This window comes from Mycteria americana, chromosome 1 (genome assembly GCF_035582795.1).
Source record: "Mycteria americana isolate JAX WOST 10 ecotype Jacksonville Zoo and Gardens chromosome 1, USCA_MyAme_1.0, whole genome shotgun sequence".
In the NCBI taxonomy this organism is placed as follows: Eukaryota; Metazoa; Chordata; class Aves; order Ciconiiformes; family Ciconiidae; genus Mycteria; species Mycteria americana.
The window spans coordinates 220,872,975-220,898,755 of record NC_134365.1 but is presented as its reverse complement, the minus strand read 5'-3'; the positions used below and the strand labels follow the sequence as shown (position 1 = coordinate 220,898,755).

General features: G+C 49.4%; 1 protein-coding gene across 8 annotated transcripts in view; it reads left to right on the top strand.

Moving 5' to 3' along the window:
- The window catches only part of FAM168A (family with sequence similarity 168 member A), a 209,155-nt gene extending 183,374 nt beyond the window's left edge, over window positions 1-25,781 (top strand). For 5 of the 8 annotated variants that reach the window (XM_075491327.1, XM_075491331.1, XM_075491329.1 and 2 more), the window contains 6 exons: window positions 784-864; window positions 12,217-12,342; window positions 19,568-19,710; window positions 22,163-22,337; window positions 23,991-24,121; window positions 25,489-25,781. In XM_075491327.1, coding sequence (XP_075347442.1) covers window positions 784-864; window positions 12,217-12,342; window positions 19,568-19,710; window positions 22,163-22,337; window positions 23,991-24,103 — 638 coding nt within the window. In that variant the 3' untranslated portion in view covers window positions 24,104-24,121; window positions 25,489-25,781. Of the gene's footprint in view, window positions 1-783; window positions 865-12,216; window positions 12,343-19,567; window positions 19,711-22,162; window positions 22,338-23,990; window positions 24,122-25,488 lie in introns of those variants that run through there. The other 3 variants (XM_075491333.1, XM_075491332.1, XR_012773866.1) reach the window with 2 other exon arrangements.

Below are 25,781 nucleotides of genomic sequence, written 5' to 3'. Positions count from 1 at the left end.
CACAGGGACTTGGGTCTGCAGCGTACGGTGATTTCCGAGCCTCCACGTAGCTGACTGCTTAGATGATTTCCCCTGAACTCCCCATGACCGATCCGAGTGAAGATGATGAAAACTGAAGATGCTCTGCAACCTCTTCTAAAGTGCCCATTAAAACCTCATGTGGCTTCAAAGGGTACGAGCTGCCATGCGCGTTCCTTCCAGGTGGCCTGGCAGGTAATCGGGTCCCTCCCAGGGATGGCAGTTGTGCAGCCATGAGTGAATATAAGGGCTGGCATGTTTTCATGCAACGTCTCTACCTTCCCTTTAGCAAGAAGCTCTGGTTAATGGAAGTGCTGAGCACTGAGGACTTGGGCTAGCTGCTGAGCTCTGCTGTTAGAACGCAAAGTGCTGTGATGATCAAGCTACCATGGCTGCAAGCAGCCAAGGAAAAACTTTCAAATATAGCTGTGCTGGTGGTTTTTCGTAGCTGAATTCTGCATTCAGCGTGTGTATTTTCTCGGTAGTTTTCTCCAGAGCGCGTTGAACATTCCTGCGTTCTGCATTCTGGTTATCGTCCTTGTTTTCTAGAGGAATAAAGATGAAATATTGATGATGTCATGTGTAAGTCTGTAGAGCACACTCATAGTCCTTCCTATACCCTGGCCTACTGAGAATAGATCGGTGCTTTACCTCTCAGCTGTGCCCATGGCCTCTTTGCTCACACAGGTTGTTTATTGCTTTCCAGGGATGCTGTCCTCTCTCCCTGTTGACAAAAGTGTAATTTCTCTTTTTTTCTCATTGCAGGTTATCCGACGGGCTATCCCACCGCTGCCCCAGCCTACAACCCAAATATGTATCCAACCAGCAGCCCCGGCTACGCCCCAGGTAAAAATCTGTGTGTGGAGACGAGATTGGGCACGTTGAAGCATGCAGGAGGATTTACCTTTTGCTGCTCAGTGTACAAAACCCAGCAGTTTCCATGTGCTTGTCAGCAAATACTTTCCAGGGAAGGGACCTGTGTTAAGCTCTTCCCTTCCTAACTCTGCCATTAACTTCACGCCCTCCCTTGGGAATATTTGTCTGTGTTGCAAAGTACTTTTGAGCCATGAATTATATCTTAATACTCATCCCAGGAATTTTACCGTCCTCATCGCTGTGATACCTGCGCATTGATGGCTTTTAATATTTTCTGAATACCGCATGCTGTTCCCCGAGATTGCCTTCCCCTTCCCCCTGCTTGTCCTTCTCTCCTTCCATGTCATAGATGCAGAAATGTCAGCAACTGTGTCCTGTTTGGTGTCTGGATCTCCCGTGCCGTGTCTTTACTGACCCCCGCTTTCCTGTGGCACTGACGGACTCTGGGTCTGTCCTAGCGTCTTCTTCTGTCCAGCTCCTGCCCTTCACACCGCCCTAAAAATGGCTCTTCCAAAGATGCAGGAAGCTCTTCCTGGCCAAACTCAGGAACTCTTCTGCCTTAGCCTTGGTGTGCTGGTTATCTTTGACCAGCTGCACTCTTCTCCATAAAATCTTGGTTTCCCTTGGCTTTCCCAGTTCGGCCAGTTTTCTACCTCTGCTGCAGCGTGCCCATTGGGATGTATTTGTCATCTGCCTCTTCCAGCTTTCCATGAAAGCTTGGCCAGTCTCTGTCCTTTATTCTCTTCTCCACTACTCCCCATCTATCTGTGGCAAACCTTACTTGGAGGTACAAGGTCTTCATTTTTCAGGGAGGTCTTAATTTTTCACACCAGCCACATGCTCTTTTGCATCCTCCTTTGCAGTTCCTCTGAACCATCCTACCAGCCAGGCTGATGGGTAGCATGTTCACCCTCCGTAGCTCAGCCCCTACCCTGGAGCCCTGCTCTCTCTGCCATCTCCAACCTTGGCAAATTCTCCTCCATCCTTCTGGAGAGCTGGTACAAAAGTAATTTTCCCAGGCCACTGCTTTAACCGTGTCATCCCCCTCTTTGCCTCCCTGTTGCTCATATCCAGCACAGGCTACTTGGCTTTATTTACAGAAACAACACCCCCTCCATTCATTCTCGGTGTCCAGAGCCTTACTGCTCTTTCAGCTCAGCCAGCGATGTCTGTCCTCTTCACCTCTTACCTTTCCAAGCAAGCATCTCCCTCGTCCTTGCTGCTCCTCTCCCCTCATCACCCACAAAGCCATTTCTCATCTGAATTCCTCCATTAGCCATGGGAGTTTTTTTGATAAAAGCCCATGACTAGACTGCCAAGCTCCTTCCCTTGCCCACTGTTGAGCACCATTTCTCCGCACCTCCCTTCCGTCTGTTTTCTGTTGTCGTCTCTTGACCAAACACATACCCAGCCCATGGCTCCGGTTACGCTGCTCTGGATGCAGAGAAGTGTCCGGATGGAGGAGGACGCACACGTGTCCAGGACCTTCCCGCCTGGCCGGAGAGAGCTGGAGAGGAGAAAGCCATCAAAGCATGTGGGTGGCATGAATACAAACCCAGTCATGCCCTGTCCATCACTTTGAGGTTGAACACCTCATCTACATGAGGTGGGGAGACGGGGGAATTCCTTATAGCCAAGGGCTGCCAGTGGTAGAAGATTCATGTAGGTTAGGACACAACGTAAATTAATCACAGGAGCTGCTGTGAAATAACTTCCAGCAAGGACACTTCTTATTCCAGAAGAAGTGGACCTTCCACTGTTTTTAAGTCAGAGAAGTTACTCCGAAGCAGGAATCATGGAGTAATTCCCACCTGTCCACAAGGAGTTTTCTTCACCACAGCATGGACTAATGAGGTTCTGTGCTTAATGAGGAATATTTGAGTTGCTCTGCTAGATCAATCATGTGCTTTTGTATGCTTTCGAGCCCAAACTTGGAAACTTTTATAGAAGTCTTTTTCTTTTTGGAGTTGAAGACTTCTCTTAGGCCCCCACTCAGGAAATAATTTAACTGAAGTCAAACTTACATTTAATTACTTTACTGAAACCAGCCCTTTGGAAGGACCAAGCGACCTTGAGTTCTTAAAGCGCGGTTTAAGTTCTCTGCTTTCAGCCAAATTACCTGGGGGACAGGAGCCTCTTGGCATGACAAAGTGTGGTAGAAACCCAAGGGCTAAGTAGACGTTTCAAAATGTAACTCTTATCTGGAGTGAATTAAGTGAAAGGTAGGATAAGAAAAGGAAATCTCCTATTTAATAGCAATCTTGAGATCTTGTTGCCCAGAGAAGCTGTGGATGCCCCATCATTGGAAGTGTTCAAGGCCAGGTTGGACAGGGCTTTGAGCAACCTGATCTAGCGGAAGATGTCCCTGCCCATGGCAGGGGGGTTGGACTAGATGATCTTTGAAGGTCCCTTCCAACCCAAACCATTCTGTGATCAGAACATTATTTATTAGCTGTGGGTTTTTTAGGCTGCAGTGTGTTATCAGAGCGTTTTCTTTACGGGATATGGTCACATAGGGCAAATGCAAGAATTGGCAGTGTCTGAACTGTGATTGGAAAAGCATTTCTGAAATCAAGACTGTGCCTTTTTTCATGGTTTTTATGAAAAAGGCCTGAACAAATCTCTTGCTCACCCATTTCCAAGCACACATTGGAGATGAAAAATAGTATCTCGCCCTTTGTTTTGACGTCATGGCTTTTCGGTTGGCCGAGATGTTTATTCTGAAGGTTGCGCCTCAAAAGAGCTGTGGGATTTTAAAACTTCTGAATAAAGCCGTCTTTTCAGCTCAGTGTTCAGTACTCATCAGAGTGAAATAGATGCTTGCATAACGAACACAAAGCCGGACTTTGTGGCAGTCTTGCTAAACCCTTTCTCCTCTGAATTGCCAAGTTTTCAGTCTCTTGGTTGTTGTAAAATCAGTGGATCCCCAGGCTCGGAAGCTTTCCAAAGCTGGTGAAGCAGGAATGAGGGTTTCCTTGCCAAAAACTTTTGGTGCTGTCTTCTCCACATCACAGTTTAAATTCGCTGTTATTTTGCAAGGTTATTAAATAAAGCCATTTACTATGGATGACTCTGTAAGGGATCTGTTGTGTTTTGGTTGGTTTTATGTGCTTCTGGTAGGGTCTTTAGCTGCATTTCTTCCCACTAAAAATCTTAACGTGTAATATGAAACAAGTTTTGTTCCCCTAGATGTGTGCTGGCCACCCTCAAATTCCCCCGAAGGATATAACACTGAAAGAGTAAAATGAAAAGAGCTCCACAGCGTAAAAAAAACCCGACAAATTTATTAGTGGCTTGTCCTGCCAGAGGCTGGCAACGTCCTCCCTGCTCAGCCAGGGATGTAAATACAGCAGCGTTCCTGTGTATTGGCCTGCACATTATAAAATGTCGCTTGTCCCCAGCCACCGCCTGTGCCTTGCCACTGCGTGGGGAGGTGGCCAAGGGGACACCCAAGGGAGAGGGAGCACCAAATCGCTGCAGGACGAGGAATTTTGGGGGGGGTCTACCTCTACCTTGCTTCCTGTACATCTCAGACACCATCCTTGGGAGGCTGGAGTTCCTATTAGAAAACCAGTTGAAACAACCCCCAGAAACGCTGCGTTGCTATCCAAACAAAATACTTCTCTTTGCAAAATCGTGATGAAACGCACACATTCCCCTGGAAAGATTTTATTTCAGCTCAGTTTAATTTTCCAAATTAAAAAGGAAAAAAGACTAGGAAATTTTCAAGTATTTTAAACAGCTGCAGCAATTGCCACATTTAGGGAAGATTTGGTTCCCTTTAGCTGTATAGACCTTATGTCTCTAACCCTTCCAGCCCAGGTCCCAGTATTCAGTGGAGAGAAAGAGAGACCTCCCCAGAGAGACATTTAGCCCGTCTTTGGGGACAGACTCCCCATGGGTGCCTGTCTGTCCTACTAGAAGAGCTTGAGATGAATCCTGCCTGGGACGTCCTTCATGTTCACGAGGAACAGGAACCCAAGGGGGGGGTTGTAGATGCTCTCTCAAGTAACTCTGATACATAGTCAAGATACCCTCAGAGAGGGAGACCTCTAGGACGACGTTTTATGGGATTGCTTTCTTGGTATAGGTTAGAAAGTAGGAATAGATCGAGAAATGGGAGTCATCTGGCCTGTAAAAGCGTAGGTCCTGGCGAGGGCCTCCTTCTCTCGAGCAAAGAAGTTGCTTGCACCCACGACAAAGACAAGAAAGAAGTGGATGCCCCAACCCAAATGGCGAAGAAACAGTCAAGAAGACCAGGAGAGAACAAGGAAACACAGGGATAACCCTGGAAAGTGGGGGTTGCACGGGCAGGCAGCGAGCCCTGGGGTACCCCTTCTTGAGCCCATCATTCCTGCAGTGGCATCTACAGCCTGTGTCCTCCACCCAGCAGAAAGGAGCCCCCACACTCAGCGAGGGCTGGGTTGTCCATCCGTCCTGGTCTCTCCTCCCTGAGAACAGCCAGATCGGCCTTCAGAAGTTTCCTTGTGATTGTTCGGTATGGAATAATCCGCCCCAAACCTTGTTAGTCAGCGGCTTTTATAAGCACAAAAACACCAAGACTTTGATTTTTCCCTACCTTTGTCCTGGTGGCTGTGGCTGTGGGTGTCCTCTCTTTCATTAAAGATGCTTAACCTCCCCCGTGCTTCGATTCTTGCTATATTTTATCGCTACAATACTTTGCAGCAAGCAGTTCTGCAGATTAATTAAGGCTTGAGTTACTGATTTTTTTTTTTTTTTTTAAAGCAATGCAAATAATTGTCTGTTGCTTTAGATTTGCATGATGTGAAAGGGGAAACGAAAGCCCTGGTCAATCTTCTTTGTGCCAGCCAGCCTTTTGTTCACTCCCCCGACGCTCCCTTCTGAAGTGCAATCCTAATCTTTACTGACTTGCTTTCTCTAAAAAAAAAATGCTCTGATCATTTCTGTCCCCCCTCGCCAGATCTTTTTGTTACGCAGCTTAAGGCTCAAGCAAGAAAGCATTCACAGCCGTCTTGACATTTGAATTTCATTTCTCTGTTTACCATTCTTAAAAATGCTTTTGATAATTTCCTATTGTCCAGAAAGCTGACAGGTCATTTTGCATTGAGAACAAAAATCTTCCAGTGCGTAACACAACGTAGCTAAGCACTAAATTAGCGAGGGAACGGTGAAGATTAAAATTGGTGCTCCTCAACCCAACTCCTCTTGTGCAGAAACCTCCATCCTCCCCGTAAACAATCACGCAGCTCTTGAAATCAATGCCATTTTATATCACGGCAGGGTTTTTCCCCATTATTTGGAGATTTATCTCGTAGGAGGCATGCTTCAGAGCCCGCAGCTTGTTCGTGTGCAGCCAGGAGGAAAGATGCTTCCGTGGGCTCCGCTGTGCTCAGGCCAGCGGCTCAGGAGCCGGGGATGCACAAGCGCCGGTTAGGGGAGACAAACAGCCCGTGTGCGGCTGTGAGGGAGGACAGCATCTATCAACGTTCTCTTCAGAGGCAGAGCAAAGGCTACAGAGGCAATCCTGGCTCGGACCTTTCTTAAATTTAGAGCCTTTTGCAAGCTACTTGCAACTCCCTGCCAGTTTTTATGGCATTATGGTTTTTAAGATCCCAATTCTGCTGCAGGCAGGATGCCACATTAATAACTCCGGAAAGCAGGCGCGGGCTCCACCGCTCAGGACCTCCCAGCATTGCGCCTACTGTCAGTGGTCACTTCTCTATGGAAAACAGACTTAAAGGAGAAAAATTAAGGATTTTTGAGAGACAACTAATGCAAAAGAAGCTCCATAAAATATTCCGGCAGTGGGTACATGCGACAGAGCAGGCAGCGTCCTCAACTGTGTTAAATGGAATTGAGTTAAAGTAATACTGTGGTTCGGTGGCTGAGTTAAAACCAGTCGTCTGTATCGGTACAGAGAGCATTTACTCAAATTGAATCAGCTGCTGTCATACAGGAGGCTGGAAATAACCCCGCCGCAGAGAAGAACATGCTGCTGGGGTTCATGCCGTCCATCAAACACCCTGGGAATCAGAGGGGATCAGCTTTCTTTTTGAAATCTTTGATTCTGAAACAGCAGACTAATTCTAAATGTATTTTTAAGGAATTTTAGATGTTGAGCCTTTAGCTACCTCGCTGCAGAAAGAGATGCTCTACGTTCCCAGCAGAATTGCTGCTCTCAAAAGCATCCCATCCACCGACAAGGTTTTTCTGTTTCAAACCTCCTGGGCTGGGAGGGGGTGGTACCTGCTGGCAGAAATCCTTCAGGATCACTAAAAAAAGCAATCACAAAACAAAGTTTCATCTGCTTGGATATCTGATTCTCCATATGTAGGTTAACCAGGCAAATGTACCCCTTAATACTGCTTGGAATAGAGGTTGGAAAGGGTGGGAAGAGCATCCTTTGCTTGTGACTTCTGAATTTGTGGGATGTAACTGAAAGCGAGCCGTCAGTCCTGAAAGAAACTGTTCTGTACAAGCTTGATCGCCCTCTCTGGTCCACCCTAAAGGTGTTCCTCAGATGAGCGCTCTCTGGTTAGGTGTCTCTTGCCCCAAACCTCATGAGCTTTGCTTGGCTTCCATGCAAAATCTTAGCAAGAGATCAGCCACCGAGCGAAGATGAAGACTGCCCTCTGCTCCTGCCCTTGGTGTGGTTCACCCCAAGTGAAGAGAAGTGCACCGGTGGCGGTTAATTTTCAAAGTCTAGTTTTCAAATACCTGCTACTTATGTGCCACCCGCTTTCATCCTTGATGTCCTCCAAACACTCATGCTACACTCCCTGACACCATGCTGGAAGTCAGCGACGCTCATGCTCTTCTGCTGACCTCATGGTTCCCAAGACCCTGGGATCCACATGGAAAATTAAATGATTTAGTGCCCCAAACTTTGTAATTACCTCAATCAGAGAAGCGTAAGGAGACATGGAGAGGAGCTTGGAGAAGTCTCGAGTCCCCTTGGTCCATGCAGGTCCAGCAGCAGTGAGGAAAGGAAGCTGGTAACTGGAACCAGTCTGGATTCCTCCCTCTCTCAGTGTCAGGTATCTGGTGAATATTTGCTAATGTTTGAGCACCAAAAGGATGATAAATTCTTCACCAGTTTATTTCAAGCCAACCCTTCCCGAGGCATAGATAACTGCCGGCCACTGCATTGCTCGCACAGCGCAGCCAAAGGAGCCCTACGTCAAGCCAGGGAATGAATTTCTTTCCCTCCTGATTCATTGAAACAACACAAATTTCTGCCTTGTGTGATTTTCCTGTTGTGTTTTTCCATATTTGTTAGAGGCAGAGACACAAGGCAGGCTACAAGATCACTGCAAAACACCGGCATTGCAAACTCTGATGCTTGCAATAAGCCTGGTTATTTAGGACAGTGTTATTAGAAAAAATTCCTTTCAAGTATGTAAAAATGAGCGCCTAAAATCATTCTACTGCAGAGACACGAGGCACACCAATTTTAAAAAAAAAAAATAAATGTATGTCTTCATTAAGCCTGGTGGATGTTCCCTCCCAGGCATTCTGTCTTCCTGAGATGGTTGTTTTGTTTTAACTTCCTTCATTAAAGCACGCCTTTTTATTTTCCTGAAAGTAGGGCACACACTTTTCGCATGGAGGCTGGCTTCTGCTTTAACTGCATTTATTAATAATGCAGGGGAGAATAATGCTTTGCATCCATTACTTCAGTGCCCTTACAGAGCAGAACAGATACTTCTGAAATCAGCCTCGGAAATTAGGGGTCTCTGCGGGGATGTTGTGGGACAGGACGGAGGCTCCGATCCCCCGTTCCTCGTTCTGCATCCTCCCCGGAGGAAACGTTGCTCTGCAGAGGGAAAGCGTAGGCATCGTCTTTCCCCACATAAGTGCTCTGAACCATCCTCTATAGGGGCCCATCGACTATTGAGGGACATCAGTGGGTCCCCTAAGGTGGGTATCTTGGGGTCTGGCGGGGTGAATATCCTGTAGAGCCTTGCAAGGCTTTCTAAGAACAAATGCTCCCACCGTTTTAAGGCACTCAGGCACACAGTAATGGCACTGCCTGGGGCATTAAGCTGCTTGCAAACTGTACGAGGCTCAAGGCTGTACCCATCACAAATAAGGTTGGCAGAGGAAGCAAGAAATATATATACTGTGTATACTGTATCATCCGTTTTGTCCTTTCATTGCGATTCCCTACTCCAGTTAATCCACAGAATTTTCTTCAGGCACATATTTTTCTCTTTTCCACTTAAAATATGTCCTGAACATTGCCACGTTGGCTAGAGGTCCTCGCAGGGAGACAGACCAGTCCCAGCGCTGCAGAGACCCACGCTCAGTTCACGTGGCTTGCCCAGTTCCCACCACTAGATTTGCCAGGGATCCAGCAGATAACGAATAAAAGCTCTTTATTTTTCAACAAACAGCGTAGGCGAGAGGCTAAACCAAATCCAGAAGACACTGGTAGGAGACAGACCTGAAGTGATACTAGATAGTCATGGCTGGGTTGTAACCTCTGTGAACTGTAGCTCTTGCAAAGGACCAGGAGATATTGATGTTCCTAGAAGCCTCCTCGGTTCACCTTTCATGTAGTTTTAAGTGATGGATTCTCCGAGGATCCATGATTTAATGTGCAGAACGTGCATAGCTATGGCAAGCTCCCAGCCATCTCAGACCCAAATTACCTTGATTTTTCGGTAGGTCTAATGTGGAGAGGAGAAACCGCAGAGGAAGGATTCATATAACATCTAAATAAATTATCTCATCAGTCTTGGAGATTAAAACCTTTGTGAAATCCAGAGGCAAAAATGAATCTGATTTTGAATAAAAGCGTAAGTGAAAGAGTGTTTCTGTCTCAGCGCTGGGAGTTAGCTCTCCAGTGTGATGTTCAGGAGTGCAGTGTACCATAAAAAATAAAGCAAGGCAGTTTGGAAATCCTTAATAACTCGCAAACCTTTGGGAGGGGGCACAGGCTCGGAGCAGAACGTGATCAGTGCTCGAGGGGAGAATAAATTGTGCTCTGAATCTCTCACTTCCCACAAACCTCCTGGTTTTCTCTTGAAGAAGGTGAGGAAGGAGGAGGACGTTTCCACGTCTCCAGCAGCGGAGCACCACCCAGCCAGATCTTGCACCCATAAACATCTCCACACAGCTGATGATTGCCATGGCCTCCAGTAAAGCATCGCTGCTGGGTGTCCTCCATGCTCCTCTATTTCTGTCCCAGAGTAGGAGAGTGGTCTCATGAGGTTTTGGTGGACCAACGGACCTGCAGCGGTGCTTCTCCGCTCTCTCTGGGCAGTGGTGTCCAACCATTAGGACCTATGGCGTGGCTGGTGTGGGCTGTGGCACCAGCGCTGATTCCCCCTTGGTCTCCTCAATCACTCGTCCCCAATTCCAGCCCTGTGGCACTCCAGATTTACAGTTGCATCTTCAGAGATGGTTAATTAAGAGTCTGAGCAGTCATGGAGGCATTGGAGGGGTTTGAAACATCCTTGCTCTTGCCTTTGGGCTGCAGAAAGCTTTACAAGCCCTGACCAAGTCGTGAAGTTGCTTCTGTGGGGCTTAGCACTGAGGCCCTCGAGGGTAGGAACTTGCTTAGGAGAAGGAGTTATGAAGTGCAGCTTTAAAATATCTTCACGTGTGACTCCCTGGGGCTGACAGGAGGATAAGGAACCCACCACCTCCTCCTGTGGGCTGTGGTGTCCCTCCCAAAGAGCTCCTCTTTCTGCCCCAGACGGCTTTGCCTGAGCTTGGCTGGTTCTGCTATCAGCAACAGTTCCCCGCCTACAAAATCATGCCTCTGTTGTTTCTCTCTTGCTCAAAGGTCCTTTTTTTTCTCTCCAGAAGTCTCTTGAGTTGGCAGATCTGACCCAAAATCGCTTTACTGCATCCCTGGGGAAATCCTACCTGTCCCTACTGCCACCCGTGTGGGGAGAAGGGGACAACAGGGAGATACCCTGAACTCCAACCTTCTGGAGAGCTTGGGGAATTGAGTAATTTGGTGTAGAGAGAGTGTGTCAACAGTCTACCTTCTGCGGTCACAAAAAACACCTTTAAAGAAGCCATAAATCGGTGATTTTCTTTGATTCCAGCAGCTGCATCATTTTACCTCCTTTACCCTCCACAACTTCACAATGAGATCTAATCACGAAGCGCTCGCTGAGGATCGATCAACCCTCGCTTGGTTTTCTTTCCTTAGTAGCTGGGTGTGCGAAATACGTACTGCGGTACACGGAAAACCTGGAGCTTATTTCTTTTATAATGACGGCTAGAGCAGCTTGTTAAGCTGATGAGCAGCGAGCTGTAATAACTGGCGGAGGCTTTCACAAGATGTATGCGCTCTGTTGGGCGGTGGTGGGACTTAAACCAAGGATGGTGGGGGCCACCATTTGAGCTTAGTCTGGAACAAAAAGTTAGGATAGATCCATAGTTTCAAGGGGGGGAAAAAAAAAGAAAAACAGAAAAAAGACCTGTTAAGCCTTTTCCCGGGGGCACCAACTTTGGGAAGGAGCCTGGTTGTAGGCTTGTGTTGGTGAGCCGCCTTCTCCGTAGATGCGCTCCAGAAAGCCTTTGGTGTAACGGCAGTCCTTAGATAAGCATTGGCAATGTGTTTGGATATAGGATAAAGGTATAGCCAGTGCTGGTTCATCATACAGAGGTGCATTATGGTAGTTAGTAGAACTTCTCCTCTTTCAGAAAATTTAGGACCCACAAAATGACTGAATTCTGTTGGTCCTTTCTCAAATCCCACACGATTTGGCTCTTGAGATTCTTCTGGATTATCTTACTTGGCTTCATAAATACTTTTCCGCAAACTGGGATACAGGGCGACCTGCCCAAAGCCACTGTCCTTTCCAGAATCTCTAAGGGCCACCCAACGCTGTGATGGGATGGTCACAGCAACCAGTACCTTGTCCACTGGTGCTACCTGCCATGCAAGCATCTCAAAGGGTTTTACTGTGAATAAAATGCCTTGCACACCAGGCTCAACCTGTTTTCCAGCTGGGAAACACAAGGCCAAGAACAGCCGTTACCGGTCCCTATGCACAGAGGTGACCAGTGGTATCTGGGGAGGGATGGTGGCTCTGCTGGCCACATCCCCCAGGTGTAGATCTTCATGCAGGTCGCTTAGCTCAGGAAACCCGTCGGTTGGAGTAGGTAAGCGGTTTGCTGCAATGCACTGTGCAAACCATCCCTCCATGGGGAGCAGGTGGGGCGAGAGGAAGCACGGTGTGAAATTCCGACAGATAGCTGTCCTTGAAAGGTGGGGGGGGAAGGAAGAGAGCAGCAAAGTGGTTCAAACGTGGCATAAATGCGGGAAGTTGTATCTTCATTGCTCTGTGTGACACCTCTTCTCTGTCTCCACTCAAGCTACACTTCTGATGAAGCAAGCCTGGCCACAGACCTCCTCCTCCTGTGCCACGGAGGGCACCTTCCACCTCCCGGTGGACACCGGGACCGAGAACAGAACTTACCAGGCTTCTTCTGCAGCATTCAGTAAATAAACCTTTTCTTCTGGGGTTTTACTTGGTTGTTTTGTGCCCATTTGCCTCCCCTCTTGTGGGTTCTTTGGGGATGGGGTTATCTGGGATCAGCCTGCTTGCAACGGATGGGATCGTTCACGTCCGTGCAGGTGCACGTGCGTCCATGGGTCCTTCCCTGGGCACTGAGCCCTGACACAGGTGAGGGTGCTGCAGGTCCCGGGGGTGCTCGCTGGCACCACGTAGCAGATCCATCACCTTCTGCCGCTGGAGCTGCCCAGCGGGAGCGTTGCGCTGCGGCTGCGATCCCTTCTGGGATGACATTTTGCAGAGCTCTTGCGGTTTTTTTTTTCTTCTGAAAACCAGGTAGCATCCCTGCTCCTTTCTGGTTGCATTTGTTAAAAGCGTGAAGGAGCATGAAGAGGAGAGCACTGACCCTCCTAGTGCTCCTTCGGGGGAGGAAGAGTCGAGTGGGGAAGGGTGAAGGCCTTTTTTAGCTGAGTGTTTGGTCCCCATGAGCGACGTGAGGTTGTTTGCAGGTGTATTCTGCAGTGGTGATGCTCCGTGGTTGAGCATGCATAGAAAAAACAAAGAGGTTATTTCCTATTCCCTTAAAAGTGAGAGAATTCCAAAATAAAGCACGATTTTCCAGGAACGCGGGTGAAATTCCCACCTTTTAACTCAAACTGGCCGAGCAGAGGCAGGGGGAGGAGATGCTGCTTATTGACTGCAGTCAAACAGGCTTTTCCAGGTGGAGCTTTGTAATCTCATCCTTTATGAGGCCAAATAGTGCCTCCAGGAGGGGTGATAAGCTCCCTGATAAGGCCCCCGGTGCTTCCCCTGCTATGTGGGGTGTCCTCTGGCCCTTGCCTGACTGCTCTTGCCTGCTCTTGCCCTCACGTTGCCTGCTAAAGCTGGTGCACGGCTCGCGTGGGGCGTGCTGCAGGCGTGAGGTGGGACCGCTCCTAGGTTCAAAATGCAGAATTAACCACCGGTGCTTCCAAATACCCCTGGGACCCCGAGAAACTCCCAGTCGTATTTGGAAAAAAAAAATATAAGGTGTCTTAAAGTGACTGTCCACGGGTCGTCTTGTTTGCAAGGCTGGGACCACTGCGCCCATGCACACACGTGGGTCGAAGTGTTCCTCACCGGCTGTCTGCTCCAGGCTCCCTTTTTGTTGCTAAATTGAATCATTCACAGAATGAGATGAGGGGAAGAAATACTGTTTCTTTTTTTGATGGAAGGAATTGTGAAAAATAAACCTATTAAAAGCCTTTGGGAGACTTTCTCTTTGGAAAAGGATGTCCCTTCCATTCTTTGGGGCAGGGGCTGTACGTCTGACATGGTGCGTGGGCTTTGCGTCGCACCTAATTTCACGCCAGATCAGATTTGACCGAGTTTTAAGTGTCTGGAAAATCTCAGCATGTAATTAGTAGAAACCTAGATATTATTCGGCAAAATTCCCTTGGAGTTCAACCCATGCCTGGATGTGATTTCTCCGTCCCGTTGCACCTCCGGGCTGCTGTGGGTGAGATTCCTCCCTCGAAATCAGAGAGGTCAAGAGCAGGTGCGGGGGTAGGAAAGGGTCTGGGGGCACAATTTGGCCGTGGCCACCCAGTGTGGGTGATAAAGGACTTTAATAGTGTGGTCACCGGCCAGACCCATGCAGGTTGGCCTGGCTTCCAGAGAACTGGCTTGGGCACATTTAATTTGGAAATTCAATTTAATAGATAGAGCCTTGAGGTTTGATTTGCAGCGATGCTTCAGGCTTATAGCTGCGGTTGGCTTCTCCAGAGCTCTGCTGGGAAATGCCATCTCAAGCGCAGGCTCTGAAAAATCAGCAGCATTTCAGGTTGGGCATCCCAAACTGGTTCTGTCCTTCGGCTCGATCTCACCTAGCCCAGGATGTGTTCTTGGGAGAGCAGCCTTCCCCAGGCATCCCGTGGCAGGAGAGGGGTGAGAGCTTACTCATGAGCATCAGCAAGGTGTCCGATCTGGATGGAGGCGAGCCAAGGAGAAGCCTGGGAGATGAGTCCTTCTGTTCCCAGGGTGAAGAGTGCCCACCAGTACGGACTGGAGCCGCACGCTGAACAGGGATAAATGTGAATAAATATGCAATAGCTGCTCAGTACCTCCCCAGATCTGGACCAGTAAGGCGGAAAAGGTTCTGAGGGCTCCACTGGGCCGTGAACCTGCAGTGAAAGACCATGGCAAGACATGCCTGAACTTAAAGGTTGGGTAAGGGCTGCCCAGGTGCCTTTGTCCTGGCTTTGCCTACAGTGTGGTGCCTTTTTGTCCTTTAATGATGGGTTTTCAAAGCTTGGTTTTGCCTGAGGTATTTCGTTTTGTTGCTTAGATGCTCCAGCTGAGATCGGGGGCGGGGGGGGGCCATAGACACAAAGCTTTGCGCACGGTAGTGAGCAAGGTTATAGATTTTATGGTCATTTCTGCCCCAGAGCCTCCTGTTTGCTTTCGTCTGGCTGGTGAGGATAGTGGTGGCAGTGACAGTGTGCCAAGGAGGACTTCAGCAGAGGCAATGCAAGCCTGCCAGGCAGCTGCCCGTGCTGGTGTCCACACCATGGCATCATCCCCTGTGATGTCCCCATGCTCACCACTCCAAAGCTGGTCCTCCAGCCCCCTGGGTGCAGGGAAGACAGACGGACAGGAAAGCCAGGAAAAAGGCTGGAGGAGGACGAGCCAAACTGGAGGGCGGTGGCAGAAGCAGGACCAGACACCCGGAACCAGCCAGACTCAACTGGGCCATGCAACCATGTAGGACCTCCCGGAGCTGCTCACGGCTGCTTACTCCTGGCCACAATCTGCCACAGGGTGAGCCCCCAGTTCTGCCCTGTGTCTCTGGGTGGGAGTGCGCTGAGTGTAGCCTCCGTAGACACAGCTTGAATTTACTGAAAAAATGCAAGCCTGTTTTTATAGAATCACAGAATCATGGAAGCACAGAATGGTTTGGGTTGGAAGGGACCTTCAAAAATCATCTAGTCCAACCCCCCTGCCATGGGCAGGACATCTTCCACTAGATCAGGTTGCTCAGAGCCCCATTCAACCTGGCCTTGAACACTTCCAGGGATGGGGCATCCACAGTTTCTCTGGGCAACCTGCTCCAGCGTCTCACCACCCTCATCATAAAGAATTTCTTCCTTATGTCCAATCTAAACCTACCCTCCTTCAGCCTAAAGCCGTTGCCCTTTGTCCTGTCACTGCAGGTCTTGGTGAAAAACTTCTCTCCATCTTTCTTAGAGCCACCTTTATATATTGAAAGGCCACAATAAGGTGTGCCCAGAGCCTTCTCTTCTCCAGGCTGAACAACCCCAACTCTCCCAGCCTTTCTCCACAGCAGAGGTGTTCCAGCCCTCTGATCATCTTTGTGGCCTCCTCTGGACCCGCTCCCACAGCTCCATGTCTTTCCTGTGCTGAGGACCCCCGAGCTGGACGCAGCACTGCAGGGGGGTCTCACCAGAGCGGAGCAGAGGGGCAGAATCCCCTCCCTCGCCCTGCTGGCCACGCTGCTCTGGATGCAGCCCAGGATACGGTTGGCTTTCTAGGCTGTGAGCGCACATTGCCAGCTCATGTCCAGCTTTTCATCCACCAGTGTCCCCAGGTCCTTCTCGGCAAGGCTGCTCTCCATCCTTTCATCCCCCAGCCTGTATGGATTGCCCTGACCCATGTGCAGGTCCTTGCACTTGGCCTTGTTGAACTTCCTGAGGTTTACACGGGCCCACTCCTCAAGCCTGTCCAGGTCCCTCTGGATGGCATCCCTTCCCACTAGTGTATCAACTGCGCCACTCAGCTTGGTGTCATCTGCAAACCTGCTGAGGATGCGCTCCATCCCACCATCTACGTCATTGATGAAGATATTAAAAAATATTGGTCCCAGTACCAACCCTTGAGGGACACCACTCGTTACTGGTTTCCACTTGGACATCGAGCTGTTGACTGTAACTCTGGACGTGGCCATCCAGCCACTTCCTTATCCATCTAAGGAATCATGCTTGTAGTGAACCCTTCATGTGGAAACAAGAGGGGATGGCGATACAAAATTCATTACAGAGCTTTTTTTTCCCTCCACCAGCCTTCGTGCTATTATAGAAAAATGTATCTGTGCAATTCAGGACACTTCTGTGTTGCAGGATCGATAAGGTTGAGATTTCTAGAAGGGCACAAGGGACTTAATCAGCAATTTTAATAGAAGCTGGAGCTTAAAGGCTTGCTATTGCTTTTAAAATCCCAGCCTGCTGCTGAACCATGAAGCGGCAGAAACACAGGCCATGCCAACCTCCTAATCCTAATAAAGTGTTAGTCATAATTAGGCTTTAAAATTAGCTGTCAGACATGCTTTTCTGCGAGGAGCCTCCATCATCTTGTGTCATTAAAACTTGACTACGCGTCAGTTTTATCCGCAAATTGTTCTATTTTTTCCCAATTTATAAACATAGAAGATTACATCTGCCTGGACTATTATGTTTAATACCTTTTTTAATATTGTAGCTAAATTGTCTTTGATTCAGCAATCGGGAAACCACAGTGTTAGCACTCAAGGTGGTGAAACTACACAGCCTTGAGCTGGTCCGTATCTCCAGACGCCCATCAGAAATGAAGTGTGATGCTGAGAACTGGCAGCCTCCAAGGTCTTTGTTTGAAAAAATGAGTTCAGAATAGAAAAAAATCCATAAGATTGAAAAACAGGAGGTTGGTTGGTCTGTAGGTGACGTTGTTGGGTTCCTGGAGGACCTCATGATGGAGGAGTCTCCACTTCTGCTATGAATACGGTCAATACAGCAATACCTGCATTTCCTCTCGCTGCTTCCATCTCTCATTTAAAGATAGTTGCTCTTCTGCTAACGTGAGTCAGAAGAAGGGTCACAGCTATTCCGCTGTTTAATTAACACATTTTTTCCAATCTGCAGTAATCAGGAGGCGGTGAGATGCTGTTTGGGAGTTCCTAGAAAGCTCCTTGTTATCTTCACACTGTTTCAGTGCTAGGCGGATAATATGGGATATTAGCAGACTTGAAATCTTAGCCTTCATTAGTTGCTGCCCTGAACATTGGTTGAGTAAATTAGTTCATTATATTTGAGTATTTAGACGTCTTATTGCTGGGCTGAGCCTCGACTTCTCCTCTCCATCCTACACAGTCTTCGGGGCCCGTTTGCTCTAAGGATGATTTATCCCAGCCCGTTTGCTCTAAGGATGATTTATCCCAGCCCTCCTGCAAGAGCTGGCTACCATTTCTCACCAGCCATCCCAGGCCGTGTGCTCTTCCTTGCTTGTGCAAGCAGATTTTTTACCATTTCCATTTTTTTTAACCATTCATCAAGCTGTGACCTACACCTTGATGCCTTCACAGCACACTTGATGCAATCCGGGGCGTCCCATGGCAGCAGCTCAGCTTTTAGTCTATCCCCAAAAGAACCCCTTAAAGCACAAATTGAAGAATTCTTGAGGATTTTTGCCCAGTTGAGCACTTAAGTAATAATGTTTCAGGGGCAGCTTCATGGTGCTATCCTTGGAGCAGGGACATGCCATCCTTGGGGCAGGTCGCACCGCCTTTAGATGCTGTACTTGCCATGAGGTCTTATGGTACTTCGCTGCCAGGTAACGAGGATTGGATTACGGCAGTGTTATCATGGACCTGCTTAAAGCCACCCCTTTCTTTTTGGAGAGCAAAATTGGTGGAGGGTATGGGGGTCGACCCCCATATTCATCACAAGTCAATGGATAGGAAGGTACCTTGAAAGGAAGCAGAAGAAGAGTGGAGATCCTTATGGGATGTCCTGACTCCAGGGAAAGCCTTTTAAAAAAAGACAAATATGATCAGACTTGCATTAGAGGATCTTGAACTGGCACCGCTGGGTCTTCCTGGAAGGAAAATGTAATTTTATGACCACCAGACAGCTCAGAACTTAATGCAAATAGCAGCAAAACCCAAAGTGACACCCACAGCCAGCAGGTCAGCTGATATCACATTATCCTTTAGGTTATTTTTTTGTTAGGTTATGTTTATTTTTGGGGACAAATTTCCGTATTTTGGAAAGGAGCCTTCATTTTAGTTTGTTCCCCATGCACTCAGCATCTCTTAAGTGCTGCAAGATAAGTTAAGGTTTCTTTAGACCTTCGATAAAGTGTAAATCTGGTACTCGGATGCTCCAGCTAAACAGCCTGATGGGATGATGGGGAAGACCGGGCGATGCTGAGGTCCATTTTCTTCTCCTTACATCCGAACAGAAGAAAGACAAAAATTGCAATCTGATCCATATCAGGATATTTGTGATCCATATCAGGATCACAAATATTGCAAGGGACGTTTCCCCGGCTGCCCGTGCCTGCCTAACCACTGCCCTCCCAAGCCCCCGCTGCTCCTCCCGGCTTGCCAACAGCCTGCCCTGCCTGTTTACCGAGCACAGCAAATGGCTTTTCTTAATGGCAATAAAGCAGATTTGCTGCTTTTGTCGCTAATGCAAACAGCCTGCGGGGAGCAGGACAGGTATGAAGGTGCTTGAGCATCACTTGGGGTTGCCTCTCCCACCTGCAAGGTGAGCTGATGGTCACAGCCCTCCTTTGCAGGAGGGGAAATGCTCGGCACTATCCACCTTGATGAAATACTTAAAGGCATCCATCATTTTCACCTTAATATTAAGGTTTGGACCATCGGTGTTGCTGCTTTTCCGGTCATTGCTTGGGGACGTAGGCAGGGGACAGCAATACTGTGCCATGAAATTAGATCCTCCAGCAATTAAATTCTGGTTTTGCCCATCACGCCCCAAGCAAAAAAGGTGAAGGGACAAAAATCTGGGGAGGAGAGAAGGAAAAACATTATTCTGATCAAGTAGATGTATAGAGACGGGTAAGTAGGTGTGGGGATACTGCTGTCTTAGGTGATTTACGTGCTGGTTGAGTCCCATCAAGTCATGCCTTGACCATCGGGAATACTCATCAGCTCTATGGCCTGGTGTAGGCAGCGTGGGAAGAGCCGGGCTGGGTGGAGGATGCAGCCCCAGCTGCTGTGATCTATTAGCCAGGGGCCAGATGCTGGACTCGGAGGTCTCAGCTTGGTTTCATGGGACATCAGTAGATGCTGGCACATCTCGGTACGTCTCCTCCATGCTGAGCGATGCCCAGTGAGCTGGTGCATCACGAACGACGGCTCGGGTTGCTCACGTGCCGGGTGGACCACGTCTGCAGCTGTAAATCCTCCTCCTAACTTGGACTACTCTTGTCTTTGCCAGGGTACACTGCGGGGACTCCCTACAAGGTCCCACCGACCCAGAGTAACAACGCACCTCCTCCCTACTCGCCGTCTCCGAATCCGTACCAAACCGCTATGTACCCCATCAGAAGTGCCTATCCACAGCAGAACCTGTACACCCAGGTAGGTGCCTCGCCGGCCAGCGCGGCAGCTCACCGCCTCACTCAACGGCGTGCAAATACAGCCCGAGGTCCCTGCGGAGCTTCGTCCTTGGCTGTCAGGGCTGAGCACCCGTGTCCTGGTTGGATGGAGGTGCTCATGGTGGGGCTTGGTGGGTCTCTGGGATGCTGGGGTCTCTCTCCTGCCTCCTCCGTTGGATCCTCTGGATGAGACATGGTCTTGCGTGGTTGTCGGTGTGCAGCGGAGTCAACACAGTGGCATCCCTGTGGCTCGGCCAGCTCGGGAATCAGGTCCCTTCCCCCAAAATCACATACCTGACTGCCAGGGCTTGCTGGCTCCAGGATGGTCCTTGCACCCACCTCTCCCCACCCTCCCCAGCTCTCAACGCTGCTCTTCCCCAGGGCCACAGATGAGTCTGGGTCACCACAAGGTCCACTTGCTGGTGGCCGCTGGCATCTCACTCGACTTGCATCACCCTCCTGCCACCTCCCATGGAAAAGCCCCTGTGTCACCTTCACCAGCACAAGCTACTTCAGGCATGACCTAGATTCGTGTCCTCATGGAGGAGCTCCTCCCTGAGCACCTGGATGGGTTTCCAGTACCATCTTCTCTGCTCCTGCATTGCCACCGCCTCCAGCTATGTGCTGGGGCCAAGATCCTCCACGGGGATGCCATTTAGGGCAGATGTCCTCCGAAAATCACCTTGATGGCCCTTCCCACTGAAGATCATGAGCTCCTTGGAGCAATCTGGCCCTACAGCTTCCCTAGTTTTCCCCCTCCTCTTTAATGTCAAATAACCAACTTCTCCAGCAGCTACAGCCTCATGGAATGGTTTCTCCATGCCCTGCTGAGACCAGAGAATCTCCTCTTGCCGATTTTGTCCGCCGTCACCTCTCCTTCCGTTAACTGAGCGTCGCATAAACCACTGGGGACCAAACCCATCCCTGCCTGCTGGTTCTTCTCCGATCCCGGCCTCAGCGGGAGGCTGGCGTCCGCTAGCAGCGCCCACCAGCAAGCCTGAGATGGAGCAGGGCTTGGAGATGCTGTTTCCTCATCTCTGCTTCCCAGGGACTGGCAAAGAAGAGTTTTGACAGCCTGGAAGGGAATGACGGCAAGAAGGAGACGCTTTGGTAGATCCTTTCAGCACGTTGTGCTTGCAGCGCTCACGGCCTGGGATGTTCCTTCTCTGCAGCTGATTTCTCAGTCACCTTTTCTTCATGGGCCTAATTTATCTTAGCACATCCTTCCCGTTCCCCAAGGAAATGCCTTTCAGGCATTTGCAAATGCATTTGCAAATTTGCATTTGCATCAATTGCAAATCTGCAATTTGTCCTATCAACCTTTGTAGGTCCTGAAAGAAAGAAGTAATGTAATAGTTCACCTGCATCTCCTTCTCCCCTTAATCCATACCTTCAGAGGTTCTCCAATGGCTTTCACTAACGCAGGGTAAAATCTTCCTTCGTTGTTTTAAACCCGGCGGTGTCTCTGCCTGTCCTGGGGACGGCAGTCCCTTGTGCCACGCACGTTTCGTGCCCTTCATTATTTTGGATGTGGAGCTTTTTCTGTTGGCTCCTTTCTTTTATTCCCACCCGTCCTTCCCGCCCTGTTTCAAAACCCCCAGGTCTCAGCAGCCTGGGTTTTGGACCCCCTCTGTCTCCCATTGGAAACCCAAGAAGACGACACACTTCCTGGACCCAGGCAAGCACCTTGGGATCAGCCAAGAGCCATGGCTTCTCCTTTTCTTCCATCTCTTCTTCATTTTATACTCCAGCAGCCAAAGTCTTTGGGGTCCAGGCCCCATTTCATCCCACCAAACGGAGGCAGAACAGTTTGTCCCTGATGAGCTGATTCTCCGACCCGTCATGCTGATTCCCCTCCCAGTCCTGTTGCCTTCATCCATGCTGGGGACCATCCCACATGTCCACAGGTTCAGCTTCATCCTTGCTTGTCCAGGTCTCCAGGCACAGGAGCTTGCTCATGGGAAGGACCACAGCCCTTTGGCAACGCTTGAATGATGTCCCATGGGCAGCTCTTTGTACCAGCAGCTACACGTGACGCCTGCTTGTCTTAATATTGCTTCTGCAAGACATCTGGAGGAGCTGAGGGCTTGAAGTCTCGAAGTGAAGGACTCTCACAGTGGAGCCGCACCGGGCTCGCAATACGGGCTGGGTTTGGGAACCTCCTGTGTCCCCTCTGGTGCAGGGGGTAGGTGTGGGGCTGTGCTGCCACAGCCGGCAGGACCGGCCCCGAGAGCGTCTCGTAGCGGGACCTACAGTCGCAGCTGATGTAACCCCTTGCTGACAGCACGGTCTGTGTTACTGTGCTGACACCCACTGCACACAGAGCTGGTGATTGCCTCTAAATAAAATACCGGGCTTCGAGTCGCTGCTTTGGCTTGTGCTTTCAATCGAATGACAAAGACGACGGTGGGTTTTTTTTTTTCCTTCTCAAACAGGGAGCTTATTATACCCAGCCAGTGTACGCGGCACAGCCTCACGTTATCCATCACACCACCGTGGTTCAGCCCAACAGCATCCCATCGGCCATCTATCCGGCCCCGGTCGCTGCGCCCAGGACCAACGGTGTGGCCATGGGGATGGTCGCTGGGACCACCATGGCAATGTCAGCAGGTAAGAAGGAAAGTTTTATTGTGTTTTGAGCTATAGTTTCATCTCTCGGGTGGGACGTATCCGAACAACTTGGGCAGGAGACTTGTCCTGGATGAAAAACTCTCTGTGCATGCGACGTGCTGCCTGCAGCCTTGCAGGGTCTACCTCGCAAGCGGCTGCAGAAGCGCCTTGCACACAGCTAATTGCAGCTTCGTCTGCTAGTTTTGCTTGCTGATTACTGCTCCTTTGCAGGCAAAAATCAATTAATTTGCTCCTGATACTGATCTAACTCAGTTTTTAGGTTAGCAGAGGACACCTTTCATTTGGCTCACTCTAGGGGGATGCACTCTTGCATCCTTAAATATATTATTCTTTCCTCTGTCTGTTCCATAAGTAGAGGAATAACCAGGTTTGTCCATCTTCAAATACTGTTGTATTTCTAGCCTCAAGGTCCTTTTTTAGGATACTTACGGTCTTGCTTTCATTTGACGAAATGAACGTTAACCTTGGTTTATGTATCCCAAATCCTCTGCATTTTACGTGCAGGATTGCTTCAAACTGCAATTAATTGATAGCACATGAAATAAGGATATAGGCTGGTTTTATTTTTTCCAAAGCCTGTATTTCTCTCGTTAACAATTCTTAGGATTGTATATTGAATTATGCCAAGAAATGCATCATTCGTCCTTTCGCATCTGCATTAGCTGTGAAATAGGACGCCGTTATGGGACGCAGTCCCTGTTGCAAGCAGAGATATTGCAGCCTGGGTATGACAAGAACCACTCTGAGAGATTTACTGTCGAAGGCTGCGATTTACCGTTGAGATTTACTGTTACTGAGAAGTGGATAGATGTAATTAATGCACGTGGGATGTCTTAAAATTTCATTAGTAGCATTCGCAGAGAGATACCCAGAAACCGAGAATTTGTTTCGAGCATCCAGTTACTCCCAGGACAGAGTCGTTTGGGGCTGTATTCTCCCTCCCCTCGTCTACTGAAGGCACCGTGCAAGTTCTCACCTAAAATCCCTCTGCGTATCAGCTGCAGGCTAAAAGAAAAGAGGCTGCACCGGGCAGTCCCTCTGCTTCATGGCTGAGAGAGGATCGCTCCTTCAGCTGCATCCCAAGGCTCTCGGCTCTGTGGGTTTAAATGAAGCAAAAGAGCTCCGCTGCCCTTGGGAGATGAGCGACAAAGCTCATCTTCATTTTCCCTGGAAGGTCTGGGGTTTTTTCTCACCTCCTTTTGCATCCCTCATCCCTTCCAGTTTGGTCCTTAGATGTTTCAGATCGCTGCAGTGATCTGCTGTTGCAATTTAGCCCGGTGCCTTCAGCGGGTGGAAGATGTCAGCAGGTTAGTGGCAAGCTCTGCCGCTGGTCTTTAGGGACAAGGAGAATTGGAAAAAGATGAGTTAAGGGCTGAAAGTAGCATGGAAAATATGCTGGAGCTTCAGGTGGGTTTATTCCGTTCGTGGTGCTGGCTGATACCAACCACATGAGTCAAACGCCTTTGATTCAGGTCTCACGGGCAGAATAATCTTTGGGAGAACTGAAGAAGAAAGAAAAGGCAGCTGTGCTGTGCCTGCCCCTCGGATGCGGTCTGCAGCACTGTGCCCTCGGGGTACCGCTCCCCTGATGGAGCTCTCCTCCTTGCTAAATATTTCTCCGTGCCGTTGCAGGAACCTTGTTGACCACCCCACAACACACCGCCATCGGAGCACATCCAGTTTCCGTGCCAACATACAGGGCTCAAGGAACCCCCACCTACAGCTACGTACCTCCACACTGGTAAACCCACTGGCCAATTCATGTGAGTGCTGCCTTTGCAGGTCTGGCTCTACCCTTGTCGATTAATTAGCCACCGAGCACTGCCATAGCTTCTCTCCTTCCTACAAAGCTGCCGAATCCCTTTGTCCGGGCGATGCTCTGACTCCAGAAGAGCCATTTAGCACTGCTCCCTGGCAGGGATAGCTGCACAGCTCGCTGTCCTGGGGCTACGGGGGTTGTTAGCAAGCCCCTTGACCTTACATCTTGCTGCTCGGTGCATGCAAGGCTTCACCAGTGACCTCAGTGGCGTCGAGCTGCTCTGAGTGCAGTCGGACGCTGCGAGGGTGGAAATTTTCATGCTTTAAGGTTTTGGATGCATCACGCTCTTTCATAGAATCACAGCAAGGTTTGGGTTGGAAGGGACCTTCAAGACCATCTAGTCCAGCCCCCCTGCCATGGCCAGGGACACCTTCCACCAGATCAGGTTGCTCAGAGCCCCGTCCAACCTGGCCTTGAATGTTTCCAGGGATGGGGCATCCACAGCTTCTCTGGGCAACCTGTGCCAGTGCCTCACCACCCTCATCGTAAAGAATTTCTTCCTTAGATCTAATCTAAATCTCCCCTCTTTCAGTTTAAAACCGTTACCCCTCGTCCTATCACTACACTCCCTGATAAAGAAGAGTCCCTCCCCAGCTTTCATATCACTGGAATATGGGTTCTTTTCCCCGCTAAAACGTGCTGGGAGATCGTCCTGGTCATTAGCACCGGGGTTGCGTGCGGCTGCCTGCACCCTGCCTCTTTATTAGTGCCAGGGTTGCGTGCGGCTGCCTGCACCCTGCCTGCTCATTAGCACCGGGGTTGCGTGCGGCTGCCTGCACCCTGCCTATTTATTAGCACCGGGGTTGCGTGCAGCTGCCTGCAAAGGGCTGCAGGTTCCCGTCGCGCTCCGGATCCCAGAAATCCCAGCTGCTCCTTTAAACGCCCTCCGCGTATCGCTGGAGCCCTTGGTCCATCGTGCCCAATTAACGGGCAACGCAGCTGATGGAAACACGTGACGCTGCACGGGGAGGCAGCGCAGATCTCATCCAGCCCAGGGGGTTCTCTGAAATCTCTCCTTGCTGCATACATTACACTGGGCTAATCCCACCCATGACAAATTGTCGTGCAATTAGCAGCGAGCGTCCCGTCTGCGTATTTTTAATCCCTGTGCATTGGATGCCACCGGCGAGCTGCTGCTTTCTCAGCTCCGTGCCCAAGAAATTGCCCACAAAGCGGCCCGAGGGATGGTTAAATCCCACGTGCATCAGCTATGCGTGCTGCACGGGGTGCGGAGGGGAGGAGAACAGCCCTGTCTGATCCTGCACCGCTTGCTTCTAACTCCTTGTTTTTAATATGCTTGCTGTCTTCCAGATCCGGAGTCGAACATTGTATGCAACTACACAAGTCTTACATCGGTGCTGTGGCCGCTGTACTGCAGCACCTCGTCTGTTTGCAAGAACAAAAGAAAAAAAAAAAAAAAGTGCAAGGGTCACTTTATGCATTCTTTAGTGGTTTTTGTAAAAGCTGCTTTTTCTAATCTTCTGCCTCTTTTTTTTTTTTTTTTTCCTCTCCTCTCCCCCTTCCTCCTCCCCAACCCACATAAATTGTGTAACACACACGTACTGACACTGAGCAATAGTAAAGTTCTCTCTTTGGTCCTATCA